General features: G+C 35.2%; 1 protein-coding gene across 1 annotated transcript in view; it reads left to right on the top strand.

Moving 5' to 3' along the window:
- Window positions 1-13,249, top strand: part of LOC150084933 (cyclin-dependent kinase-like 4) — a 109,140-nt gene extending 95,891 nt beyond the window's left edge. Inside the window, exons 9-10 of the mRNA XM_090375657.1 lie at window positions 8,580-8,714; window positions 13,050-13,249. Of these exons, the coding sequence (XP_090231783.1) occupies window positions 8,580-8,714; window positions 13,050-13,178 (264 nt within the window). The 3' untranslated portion in view covers window positions 13,179-13,249. The remainder of the gene's footprint in view (window positions 1-8,579; window positions 8,715-13,049) is intronic.
- Window positions 13,250-24,449: the final 11,200 nt, after the last annotated feature.

Consider the following 24,449-nt stretch of genomic DNA (forward strand, 5'->3'; position numbering starts at 1 on the left):
GAACGGGTATTGCTTTCGTAAAGGCAACTACAATGGACTGAGACAGTATTTAAATTCTATACAGTGGGATCAACTGATGATATTGCCAACAGCAAATTCAAAATGGGAAGGATTCAAAGAACTTATCTTGGAAGCTACTAGGCTTTACATACCAACTAAGAAATATTGTTCAAGGTTTAGGCCTAAATGGATGTCAGATGAACTAATGAGGCATATGGCAGAGAAGAAAAATGCATGGGATACATACAAATTAACACGTGACACAGACGCCTATGATAGATACAAGTTGATCTGTAACCAAGTTACAAAGGAGGTTAGGCAGGCGAAGGCAGATTACGAGAGATCCTTGGCAAGGGATGCGAAGAAAAACAGCAAAGAGTTCTTTACTTATGTAAACTCTAGAAGGAAGGGGATGAATCAGATTGGTCCACTTGAGATCGATGGGTCAACTGTTGATGACCCTGCTCAGGTAGCTAACAAACTAAATGAATATTTTGCATCGACATTCACACATGAGGAGTTATTCAGCGAGGGGAGTGCCAGAGGTGTATTCAACTCTAGCAGTAAGCTAGAGAATCTTGTAATAACTGAGAGTAAAGTGGAGGAGAAATTTTTGAAGATAAATACAAGAAAGGCACCTGGGGTGGATGGGATCTGTCCAGTTGTATTAAAGGAGGCAGCAAAGGAAGTAAGCAAACCCTTAGCCATAATTATGAGAGCTTCCTCGGACTCAGGGGAGGTACCCATGGACTGGAGATGTGCAAATGTGACCCCAATTCACAAAGGGGGATCAAAGGTTGACACAAGTAATTATAGACCTGTGATTTTAACTTCTGTTCCCGGAAAATTAATCGAGGCACTGGTTAAAGAAGCACTGCAGGATCATCTAGACAAGACTTCAGTTATAGCTAGGACACAGCATGGTTTTGTTAAGGGTAAGTCTTGCCTGACCAATTTGATTGGATACTATGATGCAGTCACAAAGGAACTGGATGCAGGGAATAACTTTGATATTATATACTTGGATCTTAGAAAGGCTTTTGATACTGTTGCACATGGAAGACTGCTGCACAAATTGGAGCAGTGTGGCATTGGAGGCAAATTGCTGCTATGGATAAAGGGGTGGTTGAGGGGGAGAAGACAGAGAGTGGTAATCAATGGACACTGCTCATCGTGGACTAATGTTATTAGTGGAGTCCCTCAGGGTTCAGTGTTGGGTCCTTTATTGTTTTCTGTATTTATAAATGATATTGATGATGGTATATCAGGCTTAATGTCCAAGTTTGCAGACGATACGAGGTTGTCCGGGTTGTCAAGGACACTACTGACACTATGCTGCTGCAACAGGATTTGGAAAGGTTGAGCAGATGGGCTTCGAGGTGGCAAATGAAGTTTAACATTGACAAATGTAAAGTACTACATATGGGAAACAGCAACCCCAGAGCAACGTATCAACTGTGTGGTACTACACTGACAGTGGTAGAGAGTGAAAGGGACCTGGGGGTTTTTCTGCAGGCAGATATGAAGTTCTCTGAGCAGTGCAGACGGGCTGCAAGAGTAGCTCATGGTGTATTGTTAATGATATATAGGAATTTTTCTAGCAGGGATAAGGAGGTGATTATTCCCTTGTATAAGGCAATGGTCAGGCCACACCTAGAGTACTGTATACAGGCCTGGAGGCCTCATTTCAAGAAGGATGTAGAGCTGCTGGAACGAGTACAGAGAAGGGCAACTAGATTGGTGAATGGGACAAAGGGGTGCTCTTACGAAGAAAGGCTTAAGTTTTGCGAATTACAGTGTCTGGAAACTAGGCACCAGCGAGGTGATCTGATAGAGGTGTACAAAGCCTTGAATGGTTTGAGCATGCTCAATGCTGATGGGATTCTTCCTCTTGCTCAGAATAATCACCTGAGAGGGCATAAATTCAAATTGAGGAAAGACATATGTAGGATAGATGTGCGGAAATTTGCCTTTAGCCAGCAGGTGGTTGGTAGGTGGAACAGACTTCCATCCCTTGTCGTGGAAGTTGATAGCCTAAATAAGTTTAAGGCTCAGCTGGACAGGTATTTCGAACGAACAGAGGGGTGAAGTGGAAGTGGTTATTTTTATTTATTTATGTTACTTTTTTTTTTTTTTTTTTTGGCTGATGCTGCATAAGCTTGCTTTCTTGCATCAAATGCCTCTACTAATGCTAATGCTAATGATTTTGTAATAACTGAGAGGAATGTGGAGGGAAAATTGTTGAAGATAAACATGAAAAAGGCACCTGGGTTGGATGGGATGTATCCAGTTATATTAAAGGAAGCAGCAAAGGAAGTAAGCAAAGCCTTAGCCATAATTATGAGAGCTTCCCTGGACTCAGGGGATCCATTGACTGGAGATGTACGAATGTGACCCCAATTCATAAAGGAGGATCAAAGGACGACACAAGTAATTAGAGACCTGTTGGTTTAACTTCTGTTCCAGGGAAGTTAATGGAGGCACTGATTAAAGAAGCACTGCAGGATCATTTAGACAAAACTTCAGTTATAGCTCAGACACAGCATAGTTTTGTTAAGGGGAATTCTTGTCTGACCAATTTGATTGGATACTATGATGAGGTCACAAAGGAACTGGATGCAGGGAATAACTTTGATATTATATATTTGGATCTTAGAAAGGCTTTTGATACTGTTGCACATGGAAGATAAGAGAGAATACAAAAAACAGCACCACATTTAGCACCACAAATTGGAGCAGTGTGGCATTAGATGCAAATTGCTGCTATGGATAAAGGGATGGTTGAGTGGGAGGAGTGGTAATCAGCGGACACTGCTCTTCGTGGACTAATGTTATTAGTGGAGTCCCTCAGGGCTTAGTGTTGGGTCCTTTGTTGTTTTCTGTATTTATAAATTATATTGATGATGGTGTATCAGGCTTAATGTTCAAGTTTGCTGATGATACGAAGGTTGACAGGGTTGTTAATGATACTAATGACTGTTCGCTGCTGCAACAGGATCTAGAAAAGTTGAGCAGATGGGCTGAGTGGTAGCAAATGAAGTTTAACCTTGACAAATGTAAAGTATTACATATGGGAAGGAATAACCCCAAAGCAACCTATCAACTATCAACTCTGTGGTACTACACTGACAGTGGTAGAGAATGAAAAGGACCTGGGGGTAATTGCGCAGGCAGATATGAAGAAGGGAAACAAGATTAGTGAATGGAACGAAGGGAGGCTTAAGTTTTGTAGATTACAGTGTCTGGAGATTAGGCTCCTGCGAGGTGATCTGATTGAGGTGTATAAAGCCTTGAATGGTTTGAGCATTCTCAATGCTGATGTATTTCTTCCTCTTGCTCAGGATAATCACCTGTGAGGGCATAAATTCAAATTGAAGAAAGACAGTTGTAGGATAGATGTGCGGAACAGACTTCTATCTTTTGTTGTGGAAGTTGATAGCCTAAATAAATTTTAAGGCTGAGCTGGGCAGGTATTTGGAACAAACGGAGGGGTGAAATGAGAGAGAGTTTTTTTTTTTTTACTGCTGCTGCATAAGCTTGCTTTCTTGCATCAAATACCTCTACTAATGCTAATAATAATGCCGACCTCACAGGGTTCTTCAGTCAAATTTCTTGTTTATACTCCAGAAAACTGCACGGTCAGGGTTCCCAAGATAGAGAGAATACAAAAAACAGCACCACATTTAGCTGTCACCAGCTTGTTGTGTGGGAAATAACCTCCCCACAGTAAAATAAAAGAAGAGATAGGGAGTAAATCTATTTTTCAATGGGGTATATCTTTTTATTGCAGTTCAGAACAGCATATGACAGTGGAGGATGAATTTATTTGGCTTGTGTACTAAAAAATAATTTCTCTCTTTGTGATAACATCAAAGCATACCAAGGAAATATTGAAATGTTTTCTAACAATACTTTTTTAACGACCCGTTAGCCGTAGTTAGCCATAATTAGCTTTGTATTGTTAGAAAATATTGCAGTTTTGTGAAGAATATGCACTTCAAGAAACAATCCGTTATTTCTAGCAGATGTTTTTTTTTTTTTCCTTCTTATTTTGCACACCAGTTTTCGAAGTTTGTAATGCCGCCAACAATAGAAATATTTTCTTGAAATTTCGTTTGAAGATCAAATATACATCCAGGAAACTGCTGTTCCAATATTGTTCCGTAAAAACAATTCCAATAAAGCAAACTTTTTTTTTTTTTTTTTATCAAATGTGCATTTGATCAGTTTTACACCAGTTTTTCCCATTTCCAACGATGAATTGCAACTGCAAAGTGAACTACAGCGCGTGCACGGGTTGGGACACGGTAAAAAAAAAAAAAAAACACCTGATACTGAGCTCTGTTAATCAGTGTTACTTTTGTACTTCAGGTGGGAAAGGTAGCGGACTTAAGCCAGTTTGACAAAGGCCAAATTGTAATGGCCAGGCGACTGGGTCAGAGTATCCGAAATGGCACGGCTGGCGGGGTGCTTACTGTCAGCTGTGGTTAGTACTTACCGAAAGTAGTCTGAGGAGGGGAAACGTACGAACCACCAGCAAGGTGTTGGACGACCATGGCTCATCAATGCTTGAGGTGAGTGAAGGCTCTCCCGGAAGGTACATGGCAACAGAAGGCCGACTGTGCCGCAACTTGCCAGTAATTTGAATGCTGGTGACGGCAGTAATGTGTCAAAACACACAGTACATCGAACCCTGCTGAAAATGGGGCTGCATAGCCTCAAGCCACTCCAAGTGCCCATGCTAACCACAGTTCACTGGCAACAGCACTTACATTGGGTACGCGAGCATCGAAACTGGACCTTGAGTGATTGGAAGAAGGTCGGCTGGTCCAATGAATCACAGTTCCTGTTGCACCATGTGGATATCCGGGTATGTGTGTGTCATTTACCTAGGGAAGTGATGGCACCTGGCTGCACCGTGGGACAAAAACAAGCTGGTGGCAGCATTTTCATGTTTTGGGCGATATTCTGTGGGGATACCCTGTCATCCATGTGCCAGGCACTCTGACGTCTACATGTCTACCTAAACATCATTGCTGACCAGGTACACCCTTTCATGGCAATGGTCTTCCCCTCTGCAGTGCCATCTTTCAGCAGGATAATGTGCCCTGCCGCACTGCCCAAATTGTTCGAGACTGGTATTTGGAACATGAGGAAGACCTCCAGGTATTGCCCTGGCCTCCAAATTCCCCAGATATCAATCCCATCAAGCATCTGTGGTTTGTGTTGGAACAGCAACTCTGATCTGCAGCTCTCAACCATGTACCTTACAGGAGTTAAAGGATCTGCTGGTTACAGATACCACAAGACACATTTAGAAATCTTGTAGTGTCCATGCCTCGCCGGATACGAGCTGTTTTGGCTGCACGTGGAGGACCAACATCATATTAGGTACTTAGTAATAATGTTTTGGCTCATTGGTGTATACATGTTACAAGAAGTCACAGATAGTAACAAAGAAAAATGAAAAATATTCAGTTCTGACACATTGGCATGATAACAAAACATTCATTGATTTTTTTTTTTTGCAGTGATAAGTAAGTGTTATCCATGTTAGCAGGAACTCAGCACTCACAATGTTACAGTGCAGAGCAGTGAGTGGCCTGACAGGGTATCTGCTTTGTGTGGAAACCTTAAAATTGATGCTTTTCTGCTTAAAGTTCAAAGGTTTTGAGAAAAACCTTTGAACTTTATGCTTTATGCTTTTGAACTTTTTTTTAGTGAAAAGACAGTTACTGGTGTTTTATGTCTGGATATACTTGCAAACTTTTCATGTCAGTGATGATGGTCTGGATTGAAGAATCATTTTTCATAACGGTTTCACAGCTCTATTATTTGCTGCAAATGAGAGTTTGTTTAATCAGGAATTTTCAGGTTGTGAATTCACTCCTTATGTAGTCTCCTCATTCACCAGACCTAACCCCACTTGATTTATATCCCCTGATTTCATCAAAGGTGCAGTCTGTTATTCACCATTATCACAATCCATCAGTAAACTGAAGGACATTTATTTATTTATATTTAAACATTTATGTATTCATTTATAAATTTTAATGTTTATAAAGGCAAGACAAAGCAGAGAGCAAGAATGCCTTGATCACCCTGAAAGCAGAATACACAGGGTAATTAGAAAACAGTTTTGTAACTTCAAACATTTATAACAACTTTATTTTTCATAATGAAAGGGAAATTAAATGACACGAAAATTAAGACAAATACATAAAGTTCACAAGTGCTCAATATGGGTGTAGTAAATAGCCCAATAAAATTTGATCTCCTACCACACTTTAGTGGGCATATTAGGAATTACTCAGGAAATAGCAATAGTCCTTCAGTTTGCCGATGGATTGTGGTAATGGTGGATAAGACTGCATATTTGATGAAATCAGGGAATATAAATCAAGTGGGGTTAGGTCTGGTGAATGAGGAGATCACATAAGGAGTGAATTCACAACCTGAAAATTGCTGATTAAACAAATTCTCATTTGCAGCAGATAATACAGAGTTGTGAAACCTTTATGAAAAATGATTCTTCAATCCAGGCCACCATCACTGACATGAAAAGTTTGCAAGTATGTAAATAAATAAATGTTTGAAATTGTAACACTATTTTCTAATTTTCCTGTATATTCTGCCTTTTTAGAGTATTTCAGTATGATAAAAGCATTCTGGCATTCCCCCTTTGTCTTGCCTTCTAAAAAATACAATGGATGTTTGCTTAGGACTTATAAGGCAGTATTGTCAATCATTTTAGTCTCTGAAACCTCCCTATAAACTTTCACTTCATCCTTAAAGTTTGTTTAAGGATGAAGTGAATTGTGCTTTCTTTCCTAAAGTTCATTTGGTCACTTTATGTTAAATGTTCAGCTTTAATTCATATTGTGGGAAAGTTTGATACGTTCTTTATTTTTAAATAGTTTATGGGTTTTGGATTTCATTTTTACTGTTTTTATTTTCAGTTTTCACGATTCCTTATTCTACTATATTCCATTCATGTAGTTTCACTAAATATTACAGTAACTTTTCGGTAGTTTAAAAGAAGTCATACATTTAGTGCTTAGCAGCTTCCAAGAACTGATTCTTTCTGTGGTCTCGTGAATGTTTGTTGCTTGATAAACAAATACACTTCAATGTGGCATTGTGTGTACAGCCTGCAACCCAAAATATATATAGGGATGCCACTTAATATGTTAATGTTCCTTTCATTATGTATTCATACTTTTGTGATTATGATAAGATATTTTATTTAAATGAGTTACTGAACAATTGTAAAATCAGTTTGTTAACCATGTAGTGCTGATTGGACGTGTTTCATATATTTCTTAGTTTCATCCTAACAAAATATGGCTAATACATTTTGTATCATCACATTTATATACTAATATATATGAGTGCAAATCATATTATTTATTATTGTTGTTGGCTTCCATGAAGTTTACATTTTAGATACTATAATAAAACAGTATTGTGACTGTAGTGAAACTGCAAGTAAAGTAACAATACCTGCCTAATTGTCCTAGGACAGTGAACATGAACTTTTTTTGCTCTGAATGCCAAAAATAAGCTGAAACAAAAATATAATTTTTGCATGCCGTACAGAAAAAAAATTAAGTATTTATTTTTATTGTAAAAAAGGAAACAGTATTAGAAGGTTTCTAAAGAGAACTTTGTTGCTGTACAATTATACTTTCAATTTTCACAGCCAGGTGAGACTTATGGACTGTAAAACAAATTTGTCTTCAAATGAAAATCTTTTTTTATTATATAAACTATTTATCTGTGACTTCATGCCCATATATTTTCCTCTGTGTGCCTTTCATGGCTACTTGCCATTGGTTTGCTATTCCTATCCTATTCCTATTCCTATCCTAAGTGTTCCAAATTCATGTGTTTTTAATTGTAGTGAACGTACTCTATGCTAAATTTCAGCAAAATTTGTTTACAAAAAAGTTCACTTATTGTACATGTACCGAAGGCTGGTTGGTTTGTTGTTTGAGAGAATTTCTGTTGAATTTGCTGCTTTGATTATAGGGCGTCAGTTCATATGGTGTGCCTAGTTGTGTTACTAATCATATATTGCAAATGCAAAAGAGAAAAGCTATAAAGAATATAGCTTTTCTTCTTTTGCATATAGCAAAAGAGAAAAGATATTCTCTTTAGAATATAGCAAAAAAGAATAGAGAGAATTTCCATAGCAGTTAAGGTCATTCACTAGCTGTTCTGCAATGCATTCATGCTGTAACTCCAACTTCTTCTCATCAACAAACTGTTGTTCTAAAAAATGCACTACTTATGTACAGTTGGTACATAAGTACCACAAATTATTTGTGAAAAGTATAAAGAATGAGAGAGAGAGAGAGAGAGAGAGAGAGAGAGAGGAGGACAGCTAGCACATGACCTTTATCCACCTATAGAATTTCTCTCCACTATAGTAAGCATTGCCTACAAAATTATTTTTGGTGCTTAAATTTTATTTCAAATGTGGCATTAAATGTGCCAATTTTGAAAAATATTATGTCTTTCTTGTGCTTCTCTAAGTGTTTACACACAAATAATTCTTAGATAACTTATTTTAACAGAGATGTTTAGACAAGGACCCACAGAAAAGATTTACATGTGCTCAATTACTACGGCATCATTTTTTTGATAACTTCAAAATACCAGATGTAGATGCTGTTGATGACATGCAAAGATTTAGAAGAGAAAGGTCAAAAGTAAGTTGTACAAGTCACTAAATTGTATAAAATGCAAAAATTGCCCTTTATGAATTTGACTATTAATAAAAGTCATCAAACTATATGCTATAGTTAAAGTTATAAAATAGCTGTGAAATGTTTAATTATGAAAAACTTTGGCAGTTGCAGTTATTACTTTTAGAAAGTATGCCTAAGTATTTTTAATATGGCAGCTAAAAGATGAATGTGTGCATCCAGTGGCATAACTATGTTATAATGAATATGGTTCTGGTGAAGCCACTGATTCACCATAAGCATCAAATGGAATTAAGACTTAGAATAACTGAATTTGTAATTCATTTTAAAAATATGACTACAATTCTTATTATTTAATTTAATATTACAATTAATTAAAACAGTATTCATACTATAATAATTTTATATAAAAATTAATGGAGGGCAAAGGTGTATTTCTGATATTTGGTCATATCACCAAAAACTCATTACACTACTTTGTGCATTCTCAGAATTTTGAATAATTTTGATATTGAACGTTGGCCTAATGCACAGAGGTCAAGAATATTAAATAAAAATCATGTTATAAACATGCTTGCAAAAATATCAAATAAAAAGTCAGTTATTAAAGTACTTTTATTGATTTTCTCTCTGGATTTTGAATTTTGTTTGGGGAATAACTAAGTTATCCCTTTAGCGGTGATTTCATGTTTCTGAAAATTTTTTTCCACTCTCCAAATTGAAAGAGGAATCATCATTAAATAGATAAAATTAAGAGGTTTCCACACCTCTTGTAACATTACAATATGCTTAAGATGCTGAGGCTTATAAAACCAACAATGACAACAGTTTACCTGTCTCATATTCAGCCAAAATTTGATTCCCATCTGGATTACAATGTGAAGTATTGTTTATTTGTTTTCTGTAAATTGTATGACTTACTGACTATAAATAAATCTTGAGTTCAGTTCATAAATTTTCCATCATGCCCAGCTGACCATTTTAATGAAAGCATAGTTTTGCATGACATTTAATAACTTCTGCCCACTAATGAACGCTGCATAAGCCAGGAGCTTTCACTCACTTAACCCATCAGTGATAGTGAAAGTTTATATAATCCATGCAGACACACGAGAATCTTTTTATCCCAAATTTAAATATTATTAATATTTTTCTTGCTTTTCTGCTCAGTGATATGGTAATATAATCACTGTAATAGGTGTAATTAAAACGTTTGAGGACAATGATTTTTTAGGAAATTATGACGCTTACTCGTTATATAGATGGATCTCCATCACCCTGTATACACCGATTCTGGAAACATTCCTGACAGGCTTTTGAAATTGTTAATAGTTCCTGTGCTGAATTTTGAATAATTTTCAGTTGTTACAAGTCTGTGACTTCAAGGGGACTTTCAGCTTGTGGGGGGGGGGGGTTGAAATCAGAACTAAATCTGGTGAGTGTGGTGGATGAGAGACCATAGTGGTAGCATGCTTTTCAAAAAATTCTTGAATGGCAAGTGTTGAGTATGCAGTAACATTGTCATGATATAAACACCAATTCTGGGGAGCCCACTTTTCTAGCTATTTTCTCTGAACAGCATCATGCAATCACCATAGAATTGTTTTGTAGTATTCCTGAACCGTATGGTGGAGACAACTTCATAATGAACAGTGCCCTGTGAGTAAAAAAATATAAGTGTGACATTTGATCAAGATTGTCTTGTTTTTTTTTTCCTTTGAGAAGATGGAGTCTTCTATTGTGTTTCCACATACATAATTTGACATTAATGATGCAAGAAACAAAGTTTGGATCAAGAGCAACATGTTGATGAAGTTCTAATATGACAACTATCGTGTGTGTGTGTGTGTGTGTGTGTGTGTGTGTGTGTGTGTGTGTGTGTGTGTGTGTGTGTGTGTGTGTGTGTGTGTGTGTGTGTGTGTGTGTGTGTGTGTGTGTGTGTGTGTGTGATCATCATTGAGGATGCCAAGGTTTAAATGTGCTGCATTCCCAAATCTTGTGTTAAAATGGATTGACATGTCAATCAATTAAAAAATATATATAAGAAATACTATCATCATTAGTTAACTTTTTGAAGTTGAAGAGCAGCCATGCAAGAACCATCTTTGATGGATAAGCAACCCTATTTAAACTTGCAAACAACTGAATAGTCTTTGAATAGCACATAGCATCTTCATTGAAAGCTGTTTTTAACTTTCATGGAATTATCTTTTGCATTTTTTTTCTAATTTTAAACCAAATTTGATACAAATTTATTGCTCAGTAAATTTAAAATCACTTATTTTGAAATATAATGAAACACATGAAACTCCTATTCAACACAATTAATTCAGATTGACTGCAGATAAATGGGTGATTCATGCATTATTGTGTCTAGATGAGTCACGTGTTGCAAAAAGTTGCAACTTGCTACAATGTCACAGTTTCATAATACAGGTTGACCATCACTTATCCAGCCACCGGTAATCCGGTTCCACCGCTAATTCGGACATAATTTCTGCGGATGTAATTTCAAATTTCCCGGGTCGGTGTTTACGAGTTCGTGGCTGTTGGTGTGAACTTGTAAACACTGGCAAGCTATTCATACTTGTTTTTGTGCATTTATTATTATAACCTGCTGACATTTAATCCTAGTCATGGTTTCAATGCATAAAGGAAGTGCTTCTCGTGGTGTAAAGCGCAAACACCGTAAAGCGCAAACAGTTGTTACAAGTTGTTACATTGTCCATAATACATAAAGTTGAACTTCTGAAAAAACTCGACAGCGGGGGTTCTGTGAGAAGTTTCTCTGCTTAGTTGTAAATTCCAGCAATTTCTCTCAGTTCCTCTTGTTTTAGTAATTTTCTTTTAGCCATTCCTTTTTAGATTTTTTTTTTTAACAACACACTTGTACAAACTTGCTGAAAAACACAACACAATATGATGGATAATACAGTGCGCTAACGAACTTGTTTCCACAAACAATACTGACAAAACTTATTGCGACGTTTGAGAGTTCATTTTATCGCAATTAGTTTTATTGCAGTGCTTGCCGTGCATGCAATAAACTAATCACAAACGACCTTCATATGTATGCCATAATAGTGTTAAACGTATGTGGCCGACACGGCTTCTCAAGAAATAAAGTAACCTACTGGGCCACGTTGGCCACATATATACGACACACACAAAAAAAAAGACACTTTTTTTTGATATTTTAAACGAAAAAACGACAACACTGACATTACAATATTTATTTTAGAATTACTAATCAAATTATTTGCTAAATATTTTTTGGCTCCTGGGGTAATTTTTTTTCTTAAACTAGCTTGGCAGTCAACATATTAATTAGAGGTAGGATGAGGTGTTAGCTGTTGGGTAAACTGTATGTGCTAATATAACCACCGGTGATCCGACACCCCACAGGTCCCAATGCTGCCGGATTAGTGGTCGACCTGTACAAAGTCAGTCACTGAATTTTTTTTTTTTTTTGCACCTTGTATGAAAGCCAAATAGCTTATTTGTATTAGCTTAGAATAGTTTTTTTTTTTTTTTTTTTGAGTTTTCATAATCATTATATAAGCACTGTGAAAATAAAATGCCATGTTCACAATAATAGTAATTATTTTTTAAAAAATTAGTTCATAATGTTTTTTTTTTTACAATTTGAATGAATGTGTTACCGAGACTGATAGTTTTATGCCAACCAAAACTCCTGAGGATCTGGTCATTACTTATAACATTATCTTCAACTATACTTCAGTTACCCTTATCAAAGATGCACTTTCTCACAGTAAATTTGAAATAAATTATGACAATAAACATGTTCCAAGATTATAGATTAAATGGAGCATGAGAACAGGAAATTTGCATTGTCTAAGCTGTGAAGTGAGAAGATCAATGGCATTTCAGACATCTGCCACTTTCTTTTCTTTAACATATAGGTTAGTGCAAATGCATTAGTTTTATTCATAGCCCTGAATTTGGCCTATGAATAAAACTGATGTTAGTCATACTACCATGTAGCTTGAGCCTTTTGCCCTTAAATATGTTTTAGCACTAGAAACCATAAAAAAAAAGAGCAAACGGGAACTAAATCCTAGCTGTTTTACTCTTGCTGCATTGATTTTATTGTTTCTGATTCTTTACCTGTGTACTCTCTGAAATTAGTGAAGGATTGGTAAAAGTACTAATAAAAAGAGCACTATTTTAACATTTTTTTCATTATTATAATCAGAGAGAGAGAGAGAGAGAGAGAGAGAGAACTAATTTCTGTATAGATTATACTGCTAATCCATTAAATGTCAGTATTCTTAATATTGCTTAAATGTCTTAACATTTTCCAAATTTATTTCTTAGTATGGGCAGTACCAGAGCATCCTACCCCAACTTCCCAACAAACCAGGCAGTGTATCATCACCAGAAATAAAAACTTCTCACCTTAATTCTCGTTCCACTCGGAGGTTTGACCATCTTCCTAACATTTGACGGTTAGGCCAGGGGGACTATGGTGCTTCACAAGGAAGTACATCTGTTACTTTTCACCGATTTTTCAAATAAGGGACCAAAACATATACAGAGAGATGTATGTATGATGGAGAGAAGAGACATCATTAAAGAAATTTTTTTCCCTTTCTTTTCTTTTTTGTGGTTTTTTTTTTTTTTTTTTTCGGTAAGCAAATTTTTGATATAATAAATAAAACCTGACGTAGAAAAGTGCCAGTTTATTTCTTTTGCCTCATTTTATGTAGGTTTATTTTCCTGGACACTCTGAGTGTTTAAAAAAATCTTAAACTGTGATTTTGTGATAACGAAAGTAAAATGAAAAATAAAGTTATGTCTCATTTCTCATAGTAATCATGACCAATGTAGATCCTTCTTATATACAGGGTGTCCAAAAAAAGAATTGTGGGTCTTTGATAGCCAATAATTGGTAAACTGATAAAAATAAAGAAATAATTTTATTTTAAATACTAAGTCACAGTTTGTAACAAGTCAAGTAAGTTTGCAGACCTGCAAACAGTGCAAGGGGACTGTTTGTGGCTCTGCAAACTATATTCTATATAGTTTCTAATTCTCCAATCTGTATTCTGCTCCATTCCATACATGCTATAGCATTTTTCTTGGTACCTGATCAGCAGCTGCTTGGATTCTTCATTTCAAATGATTCAAGTTGTGAATGCTTTTCATGTAAACATAATTCTTCGCTTAGCCCAAAAGGAAAATCAAGAAGTGTCAAATCAGGGCTCCTAGGTGGCCATGGAATTGAACCTCCCCTGTCAATCCACCTTCCAAGAAATATTACATTAAGACCATCTGTAAAAATTTCTGGGAAGTTTGATGCCCTATTTTACTGGAAAATTGTTTTTTGAGAGGATATTTTCTTCTAACTGGGGGAAAAGAAAGTTTTCTAGCATGTCCAGGTTAATTTCTCCGTTAATTGTGTTTTCCACAAAGAAAAATGGCCTGAAGATACAATTGCACCTTGATCCACACCAAACATTCAACTTGTGCTATCACGAATATGTTCATTAACCACATGAGGATTTACTGCTCCCTATATCCATCAGTGCAGCCATTATCAACCCACTGCAGGATGGAAGCCTCCTCAACAATTCATGCTGAGAGAAATGGACCATAATCTGCCACGCTGGTCCAGTGCGGGTTGGCAGATCGACCGTATTCAGTAGTCAGAAGCTTGAAACCTGGTCAACTCAAAGAGCGTGTTCTACTGCACTCCCGCTCCTGACCACTCGGCTACGGAGGCCTCTTTTTTTTTTTTTTTTTTTATATATATCCATCAGTTATAATGATTTATGCATCTCTGACATGAAATGTTACTCATACACTAGCATGAAATTTCTTAAACACCATCTTGTTCAGAAACGAACACAATGATGTTTCAGAAGTTTGATTCATCATCACTACGATTTAACAGAAAAATTTTCATATTCAGTATGCTGTAGCTTGTCATAATGCTAAATCTGGTGCAAAAGTTGGATTTCAAACTGATGAAACCATCTTCTGATGTTATTTTCATGTGGAGGATCTTTATTAAATTCATGTCTAAACATATGTTGCACAGTAACAATTGATTTCTGCTCAACTAGCAACGAAACACAATGTGCTTTTTCTTTTGTAGTAACATGACTGATTAGAATGGCTGAATTGAAGCGAATGGGGTGACACTTGACTGCCATCCTTGACATCCCTGAAACTGTTTGAGTGGAGAAATGAAAACGTTCAAAATTACTGGGTTGTTTTTTTGTGGCAATTCCATTTACCCAAACCCCACTATTCTTTTTCAGCCCCACTGGTATTTTATATTGAAAATGTCAATTGGGAAGGAATACTTAAAATTTACTTATTTAGCATAATTTTTTTGGTTAAGATGCTTTGCATTTTTATTTAAAAAGCCCCTTTAGAAATTTTCAAGACTTTGATTTATATATATATATATGCAATAAAAATAATAATAAATTTAAAAAAAAAAAAAGATTTTTTTTTTTAATTGTAGAAGCAAAGTGCTATAAATGCTTCTCAGCAGATTCTTATGCAAAGAAATATACTTCTCTTTGGAAGTAACTTAAGATAGAAATAGCATAAGAAATAGCGTGCAGTGGCAACAGGATGAAATATGATGTATGTACTGTTGACTAGTGGTTGTCAATTGATGCTCTATGAAATACTCATCACTTGGGATTCCTTGCTGAGGAATAAATTTTACATAATTTATTTACAAGTACTGTCTGTTGAGTGATCTTATTTAATTCATTTCCTGGATTGTTTTTACACTAATGCAATATTTATATACAGTAAAATGTAAAACACACACACACACACACACACACACACATACTCTCTCTCTTGTTCTGGTCCTCAGCTAAATTGAAAGTTGAGAAACACTGTAGACAACTGTGAAATGGAAATCATAATTCTTGTGTTGGTGTCTGCTGAAAAGTATGCAATTTATTGCTTTTTATCAATTTAAAAATTGTCTGGTAAACATGACTAAAATTTTTGAAATTAGTAAAATCCAATTTTTTATTCTTAGAAGTATATGTTATTTTGTGTTTAGCATTATATGCTATTAACTGTAAAATAGGTAATTAAACTGACAAATTATATATATACATTAAAGATATATATATATTTGTAATTATATATATATATATATATACAAAGGGTACTAGGAAAGTTTTGCAATACAGCTTTGTTTATTTAATTTTTTCAAAGTAATTTCCTCTACATTCAATACACCTCTCCATCCTCTGAAACCAATCTTTAAACCAGTTCTGCCAAGTTTCACTAGGGAGTAAAGCACTCGTTGTCCTAAGCCCGTAGAAGGTCCTCATCACTGGAAAGCCGCCTCCCTTTTAGCTTCATTTTCACATGCGGGAACAGTACAAAGTCGCAGGGAGCAAGGCCTGTACTGTAGGGAGGGTGCTCGAGAAGTTTCAGTCCTGTCGTGGTCAAATATTCGGTGCAGGCTTTGGCGCGGTGAGCTAGAGCATTTATCGTGATGGAGGTACCAGGTGTCCATTCTTGACTTTGGCCGCAGGTTCTTCATAGATCCAATGACTTTAGGCAGGCATTGTTCAGTATACCACTTAGCTGTGACTGTCTTTTGCGTGTCCAAAACGACACATTCCACAATTCCACTCGATTTGAAAAATACAGCTATCATTTTCTTCTTTACAGATCGGGATTTTCTGACAATTACGGGTGTGTCGTCATCATCAAAGACCCAAACCTTGTTTTGAGCCTTGGTCGGCAGATCGTAATAGTACAGCCAAGTCTCGTCACCTGTCACGATGTTGTTCACATACCGAGATTGTCCCTTATCAAACTTTTTTAACATCTCCCGGCACCAAGTCACACTTCGTATCATCTGCTCTTCAGTCAGTTGATGCGGCACCCAGAGAGAACAAAGTTTCTTCACGTGCAAATGATCTTGCAGAATCGAACGAATTGCTGGTGCATTTAGGCCCAAAGTATCCTCTATCTGTTGGTAGGTCACTGGCCTGTTTTCGTCAAGCATTTTCCTCACAGCAGTAACGTTTTCCTCCGTAACTGACGTTCGTGGCCTTCCCGGCCTCTCAGAATCCTCCAGAGTGAAATTTCCCCTTTGGAATTCACTATACCACCTGAATATCGTTGTACGATGTGGACAATCATCATCTAGCGCAAGAGTCATTTCTTCTAAGCACTGGTCTATGGTTAAACCACGCACGAAATTATACCGCAAAACTGTCCTTATCTCATTTTGTGACCACGATGCCATCGCAAGCACTTTACACTCTCACTACTAATGAATAACTGAGCCCATCAACTTGGCGCGGCGGCTACTATGCACGTATGAACATGTCTCAACATGCAGCAACAAGCAGCTTCCTGTGATTCATTGTTGCGTCATATTGCAAAACTTTCCTAGTACCCTTTGTATATATAATAAATTTTATTGTATATAAAAAGTGTGAAGAAGAAGATTTGTTTTTAAGCCTATTGAATCTACGGTATACACCAGAAGTGAACTCAATTAAATGGATAAGGAATGTAGCGATATATGATATGAAAAAGAGAGACAGGAAATTAAAAATAAGAAGTGAAAAGGCGACCAAAATAAGATTACATTGCAGTGTTTCAAAAACACAATTTCCGTGTCTTCATCACAGGTCATCCACAGAAATTATGAGAAAGATGGCAATGTTCTTGCTTCTGTTTCCGACATGTTCTGTTTGCTATGGTGCATACATGTGTGCTGTAGCCACTTGTTAAGAATGAAATTTTAAAAATTGTGCCAAAAAATGTAATTATGTTAGGTAGGGTACACAGATCATGGATGACCTTACAGAAGCAAGTAAAAAGAATTGAAAAAACTAAACCGTTACCTTGTAAAACTGACCAAATGACCAAAATGGCGGCGTGCCGGTATATTTATGTGTAGGTACGCTAGCGGCTCCTAGCATTAGAAAATGGTGTGGGGAAAAAAAAATAATAAAAAAAATGATATGGTGTCTGTATAAATTGAAATGAAATGAAATGTGTGGTGAAGAAGAACGCTGTTAAATACATGGTGCCCAAACTGCCCAGGACAGTTAAGAGATATAATAGCATACAAAGTAGCAGTGAAAAGCAGCTAAACTTTATTAAGGCGAAAAATAGATTGGGTAAAGTAAGAAGGTAGTGTCCCGCATATTGCTTCGGTAAACTAATGGCTCACAGGACATAAGAAGTAGGGACAAGTAAAGCGGAAAGATGAATGAAGTAGAGATAAGTAGTTGGGCTCGGGTGCTATTCCGATATGCATTACTTTAGTTTTTTCAATTCTTTTTACTTGCTTCTGTAAGGTCATCCATGATCTGTATGCCCTACCTAATATAATTACATTTTTTTGGCACAATTTTTAAAATTTTAATTTTGTTCTTAACACGTGGCTACAGCACATGTGTACGTACCATAGCATACAGAACATGTCGGAAACAGAAGCAAGAACATTTCCGTCTTTCTCATACTTTCTGTGGATGACCTCTGATGAAGACACTGAAATTGTGAAAAACACTGCAATGTAATCTTATTTTGGTTGCCTTTTCACTTCTTATTTTTATTTTTAATTTCCTCTCTTTCTTTTTCATATCATATATCGCTACATTCCTTATCCATTTAACCGAGTCACTTCTGGTGTATACCGTAGATTCAATAGGCTTAAAACAAATCTTCTTCACACTTTCTACATACAATAAAATTTATTATATATATACACATTATGGTTGTAGGGTATGTTTTACTAATGCAGTGTCCCTGATCCATAATCAATGTTATCTTCCTTTTTGTACTGTTACATTCCACCCTCCATGATTACTTAGCTTCTTAATATAGTTATTCTTTTATTATACAAATGTATATATATACATTAATTATGAATATTTTTTGAATTAACTAGTGATACTAAATTATTTGTATAAAGTATAATTGAATTTTAGATTCTTATAAGATTCTAAATATAAATTTCCTGTACAGTAACTTATTTATAATATACAGGAAATTTATACTTAGGAATCTTATAAGAATATGCATTTTTCGAGAACAGCACTTAACTTTAAGAAATGAAACAAATTTATGTATTTTTAAAGTAAGTGCTATTCTCCAAAAATGCATATTCTATAATTTCTGTCTTTTTATATACTTTTAATAATTTCCTTTTTGTCCTTTATTAGTTCTTCTGTGATTATACTGGTATTCAGTGACTTTCAGAAAAGTTAAATTGTATATTATTATATTTATTATATTATATTTTGAAGAATCTCTCAGGCAATTTTTAATTTATGATAATTTTCATATTAATTAAATTAAATATTAATGTTTTTAGCTGATAATCCATTAAAAACTGCATCCTGAAAACTATAGTGTCAGTGCTTTATTTATTTGCTCACATGTATGTGTGTGCATTATCTGATTGCTCAGCTTTTAATACATTATAATGTGCCCTTTTTGGTAGTGTGCAGTGATTATAATCACCATCCTCCCACACTGGGTGGAAAAGGTCTCAGTTTGAATCCTGTCAGCAATGTGATGAATTTTTCTGGAATTTTGTTTGTAATCGTTATTGGCTTTGTTAATCATTGTCGGGTGAGGGTTGTGTGTGACACTCAAAACCTAACCTAAAATTATAATGGATTGTATGTCTGATGCATCAAACCTTTTAGAAAATACAGTGAACCCTCATTATTTGCAGATTTTTGTATTCATGAATTTGACTATTTACAGTTCTTTCTTGCAGTAGTGTTTTGGCAATAATGAGTTGCAGGTTGGATATATATTACTAGTAAATTATTCAAGAAGTGTAGTTACCATTTGGTTATCAAATATAAATAAAACTGATTTTAATAACATATGAAAGCACTTGATGTTTTTTGTTAATTGTGGATTTAGCTAAAAGTATAAATCATATATATTCCATAAATAAATGAACCATCTATATTTTATTTTTGCTATCAGAGAGGAAATAAGATTAAAACAGACAAACTTACATACCTCAGATATGTGTTGAAACAGAAGTCCACTGGTAGCTGAGTTAGCTTTTTGAGTTTTGGAAAAAAAAAAAAAAAAAAAATCAGGTCTGACTATCAAATTTTGATCTTGAATTTTTTAGAATTTCATCTTCAAGTAGCATACAAATTGAACTAATGAAAGTGTCTTCTGTCTCATGAACTAAGTATACATGGCACTTTTCTATAGCCATCACACATTACTTGAATTTGTTACAATAGGAACTTTATTGATGGCATTATCTTTTTAATTTTCAGAATGTTTTATCAGGTTCTTTCATTGTCAGTTGTAACAAATCAATAAAAAAAAACCTTAATTGATTTTATATTAAGTCATTCGCAACATTATTGATTAAAAGTGTCGTCGTTATTGTCAGCAGTCTTACTAGAGCATGAAGCAGTTTTCTTTGTTTTCTTGAATAAATTTTAAATTAGCACTTGTTTGATTTCAGAATTTAGTAGTGGTCATAGGTGTACCTCATTTCAAGCCTTACTATTTGAATAACCTGAAGTAGATTGCTTTGTATCATGATTGTTACCTATATTTACAAGTAACTGATGTTGTTTATTGTATTTGAGTGAGAAAATGGTTCCAATTGGCCATACAGTATTTACCTCCCCTTCTTTTTTTTCATTAGGCCAAAATATTTATAGTCATAAGGTTTCCTCCTATCATAACTCCCTGTGAGTATTGAGGGTTTACTGTATATTTCTAAGTAAAGAAATATTATTCCCATTATTTCTGCAGGGTATAATTATTAATTAGATATCACTGTTAGCAGTTAAGAATGTATTTTAAGTTTAGTCTTATTAATATTATGTATGTATGTATGTATGATGTCATAAGAATGACAACTATGTATGCACACATGCACATATATACATAGTTGTCATTCTTATGACCAAAAATATTTTGATACACACAGATAGTTTCAAAAAAGGGCTTTTAATTCAAAAACCTAATAACATAGTAGCACCACTTTTGGCATATGACAGCTTAAATCATTCCTTAAATCACACTTTCTACCAACTTACAGTGGATGCTGGCCAGAATTCACTTGTGAATTTTGCCCAGCATCCACTAGATTATATTTGGAAGTGATATAATGCCAGAGCAAGTTTAGAAGTCATTCTGGTTTGTTCCATAGATTTTCAGTGGGACTGAGGTTCAGGCTCTGAGCTGGCCAGTCCAACTTTTCAACATCACTGTCCACGTGAACCCTCACTGTATTAATATGGAGCATTTTTAGGCTGATACTGATACAGCTGTGTCTGTAGTACTACGACAGTGTAAGCTGTGAATAATTGTCCAGAACATCCAATAGGCCATGGACTTCATGGTTTCATGCACTACTGCCAATGCACCAAATCCAAACCAGCTGAAACAGCCTCATGGTGGTTGAGATGACATACACTCTGACAGAAGTACTCTTCCAGCAAGCTCAGCACTCAGACTTGACCATTGAAATGAAACATTGTTTAGTGGAATTTGTCACTACATAGCACCCTCTGCCACTATCTATAAACATTGGGAATGACATAACTCCAGCTGCAATTTTGCATTGAAGACTATAATATTGGTCTTATGTGCAGCTTCCCTACCATTGAGCCAAAGGCTATGCAGTTCTCTGGAAATGGTTGATGGTTCCTGAAGTTTCTTGGACCTGCTTCATGATATTTTCTGCAGATAATAACAAAGGATGGACTCACACTTACAGAACTCATGCATAATGCATGAGCTCTATAAGTGCAAATCTATTCTTTTTTTGTTGAGGTGTCACTTATGATCTTCCATCTTTGAATAACATCTGCCACAGTTGATTTTCAAGTTCAACCAGTTGTAAGTTTTGATTCACAACCTATGGCAGTTTCTGACATACTGCTGCTGCTGCACTAGCATACTCACAAAAGTAATATTTATACATCTGAGTGCCAGTACGTATGAATGAAGAACTTTTGGCACAATATTTTGGAGGGATGTCTGAATATTTTTGGTCATTCAGTGTACATGAATTATAACTTACAATTAGTTATTGTGATACTACAGTTATATACTTTTTGATATTTGTGCCTCAGATCAAATGAAATAACTCTTTAATTTCCTCAGTAATAAAGTTCTAATTAATCAAAAATTTTACATTAAATACTAAAAAAATGGAATTACATGCTGATTATATCTTGAAGTAAAACATTATTTTCATTAGAACTAAAATAATTACAATTAAGGTGTCCTCTTTGTTTCTACATCCTATCATTCCCTATTTAGTCCCCTAGTGCCCATGTTATTAATGACATGAGGAAATAAAAAAAATGGTTCCAGTAAGTTAAAGTATTTTATAAAAAATGAAATTAAGAAAGATGACTAGAATACATTTGAGAATAACTGGGAAATGTAAAGAAGTAATGAATAATTGAGCACAAAGTTGAACCTGAATTATACTTGAAGTTGATTGTAAATTGTAGTACAAACTTGTGATATGTGAACTCAGGTTATTTTTACAAGTCGTAAGTTTTATTTTGTTTGATGGAAACACTGCAAATTTTGTAATAGTCATCAATGTAAATAAGCATGCTGCTAATTCTAAAATTCACCAGATTTTTAAAATAGTCAGCATTATGTATCTGACTGGCAGAATCTTTTCATTATAAATTCATGACATAATAAATGTAATAATCACTCTGTAATTTTCCATTATTTAAATCTGTTATGTAAAATGCTACAGTATATAATAATACTGCACAATTCTGTATATACAAAGCAACATTTAAAGGTTAATTTGTTTCATTAAAAAACAAATGTCAAATAATTATATTTGTTACTGTGGATTCTGTTATTAATGAAATATCCAAAAACAAACAAATGTATATACTGTATTAGTATTTAGAATGCAAAAAAAGTAGCTAACTGAATGTTTCATTAATGGCAGAGCTATTTAAACAAATGTGCTGATATATACCATTTCTTTGTATAGTTTTTTTTTTTTCAGCTTGTGATAAATATCACGTTATGTTTATCACAAGCTGCAAACGAGGTGGAAAAATCATTATTCTTTAATAAATCAGTTGTAAAATAACCTGTGCATGTACAGAATAAAGTATTACACTTAACTATTTTTTTTCAGATGCATCTTTTGTTTTTCTTAAATACTCAAAATACATTTACTACTTTTTTAAAAGTTAACAGTTTATAAAATCAAGTTTTATTCTTTTATAAGTTACTATTTAGAAACTTTAATATTGAAGCAAGACTATCCTTTTATTTAATAACCAATAAGAACACATTTGAATAATTAAATTATAAAAACATAAATCTCAAGCTGCAATCAAAGTTCAGAGACTGAACTAATATATAAGAAATGATGACACTAGCTGTTTGGATAGATCTCCTTCAAAGTGGTTGCATATACTGATTTCAATACTTCTGCAATTTCGGTAGCATTCTTGATAGGATTCTTTTGCAATTGCTGATAGTTCCTGTGTTTAATTTTCCAGTTGTTGCAAATTTATGACCTTTCAAGGGGACTTTAAGCTTGCAAAAAAAAAAAAAAAAAAAAAATTCACAAGAAGCTAAATCTGGGGGGTGTGGCAGATGAAGACCATAGCAATGGAGTGCTTCACAAGAAATTCTGACTGGAAACTGCCACATATGCTGAGGCTGTGTCATGATGCAAACACCAATTCCTTGAAGTCAACTTCCCAGCTGCTTTCTCTGAACATTCTGCAATTTCTGTAGAACTGTTCTGTAGTATTGATAGTTCACTGTTTGACCATGCAAGACAAATTCATAATGAACAATGCCCTGTAAGTCAGAAATGCAATAAGCATGATCTTCACATTTTGTTGGGATTGCCTTGCCTTTTTGTCTTGGAGAATATGGTGCCTCCCAGTGAGAGAACTGAGCCATTGTTTCTGGGCCATAGCCTCATGATTTTTCACCAGCAATGGTGGAAGAAACTCAGCATGTATCTCCTGTTTTTACATATTTAAAATCATTAAACTTCTTTAATCGCATTTAATTTTTATTGTTTTACTGTTATGCCTTTATTTTTATATATCTTATACCCTTTTTATATCAGTGTTGTTTTATATATCAGGACACAGTGACCTAATAACCAATATAGTGACCTAATAACCAATCATAGTACTGCATATGGATAGCAGTAATCCAAGAGAAATCTACCAACTGTGTGGTACTACGTTCAGGGAGGGGGAGAATGAAAAAGACCTAGGGGTAATTGTGCAGTCAGATATGGAGTTCTGGTGGAGACATTTCTGGCACCTCTCTCATTGAAGCCAGCTGTGATTTGTGTCACTGTTGCTCTCTGGTTGACTGAAACAATGTGAGACACGTCAACCGTCACATTCATCCACCATCTTTCTCTGCCCACAGCACTGTCCACGATGAGATGTTATTCCATAAATGGCATATTCCCAATACGCTCTGATACTGTCGAATGGGGATAGTGCAATTTCCTCGATAGAGTGACCCATCCATCAGGCACCCACTGTCATCCCTCTTTCTAAGTCAGTTATCTCATTTATCCATACTGACATTGAATTACTGTCTACGTGAATGCAGTGTACCTATATACCTGCCAAGTGGTGGGTTCGTTCAGTAGTGAGAGGGGTGACAGCATCGCCCCCAGGAATCGGGTATCTCATGAATTCTGTCCTTTCAGTGTAGATAGAAATGGAATAGGAAGGATACGTA

This window comes from Mastigoproctus giganteus, chromosome 6, assembly GCF_048544385.1.
Source record: "Mastigoproctus giganteus isolate SK-2022 chromosome 6, ASM4854438v1, whole genome shotgun sequence".
In the NCBI taxonomy this organism is placed as follows: Eukaryota; Metazoa; Arthropoda; class Arachnida; order Uropygi; family Thelyphonidae; genus Mastigoproctus; species Mastigoproctus giganteus.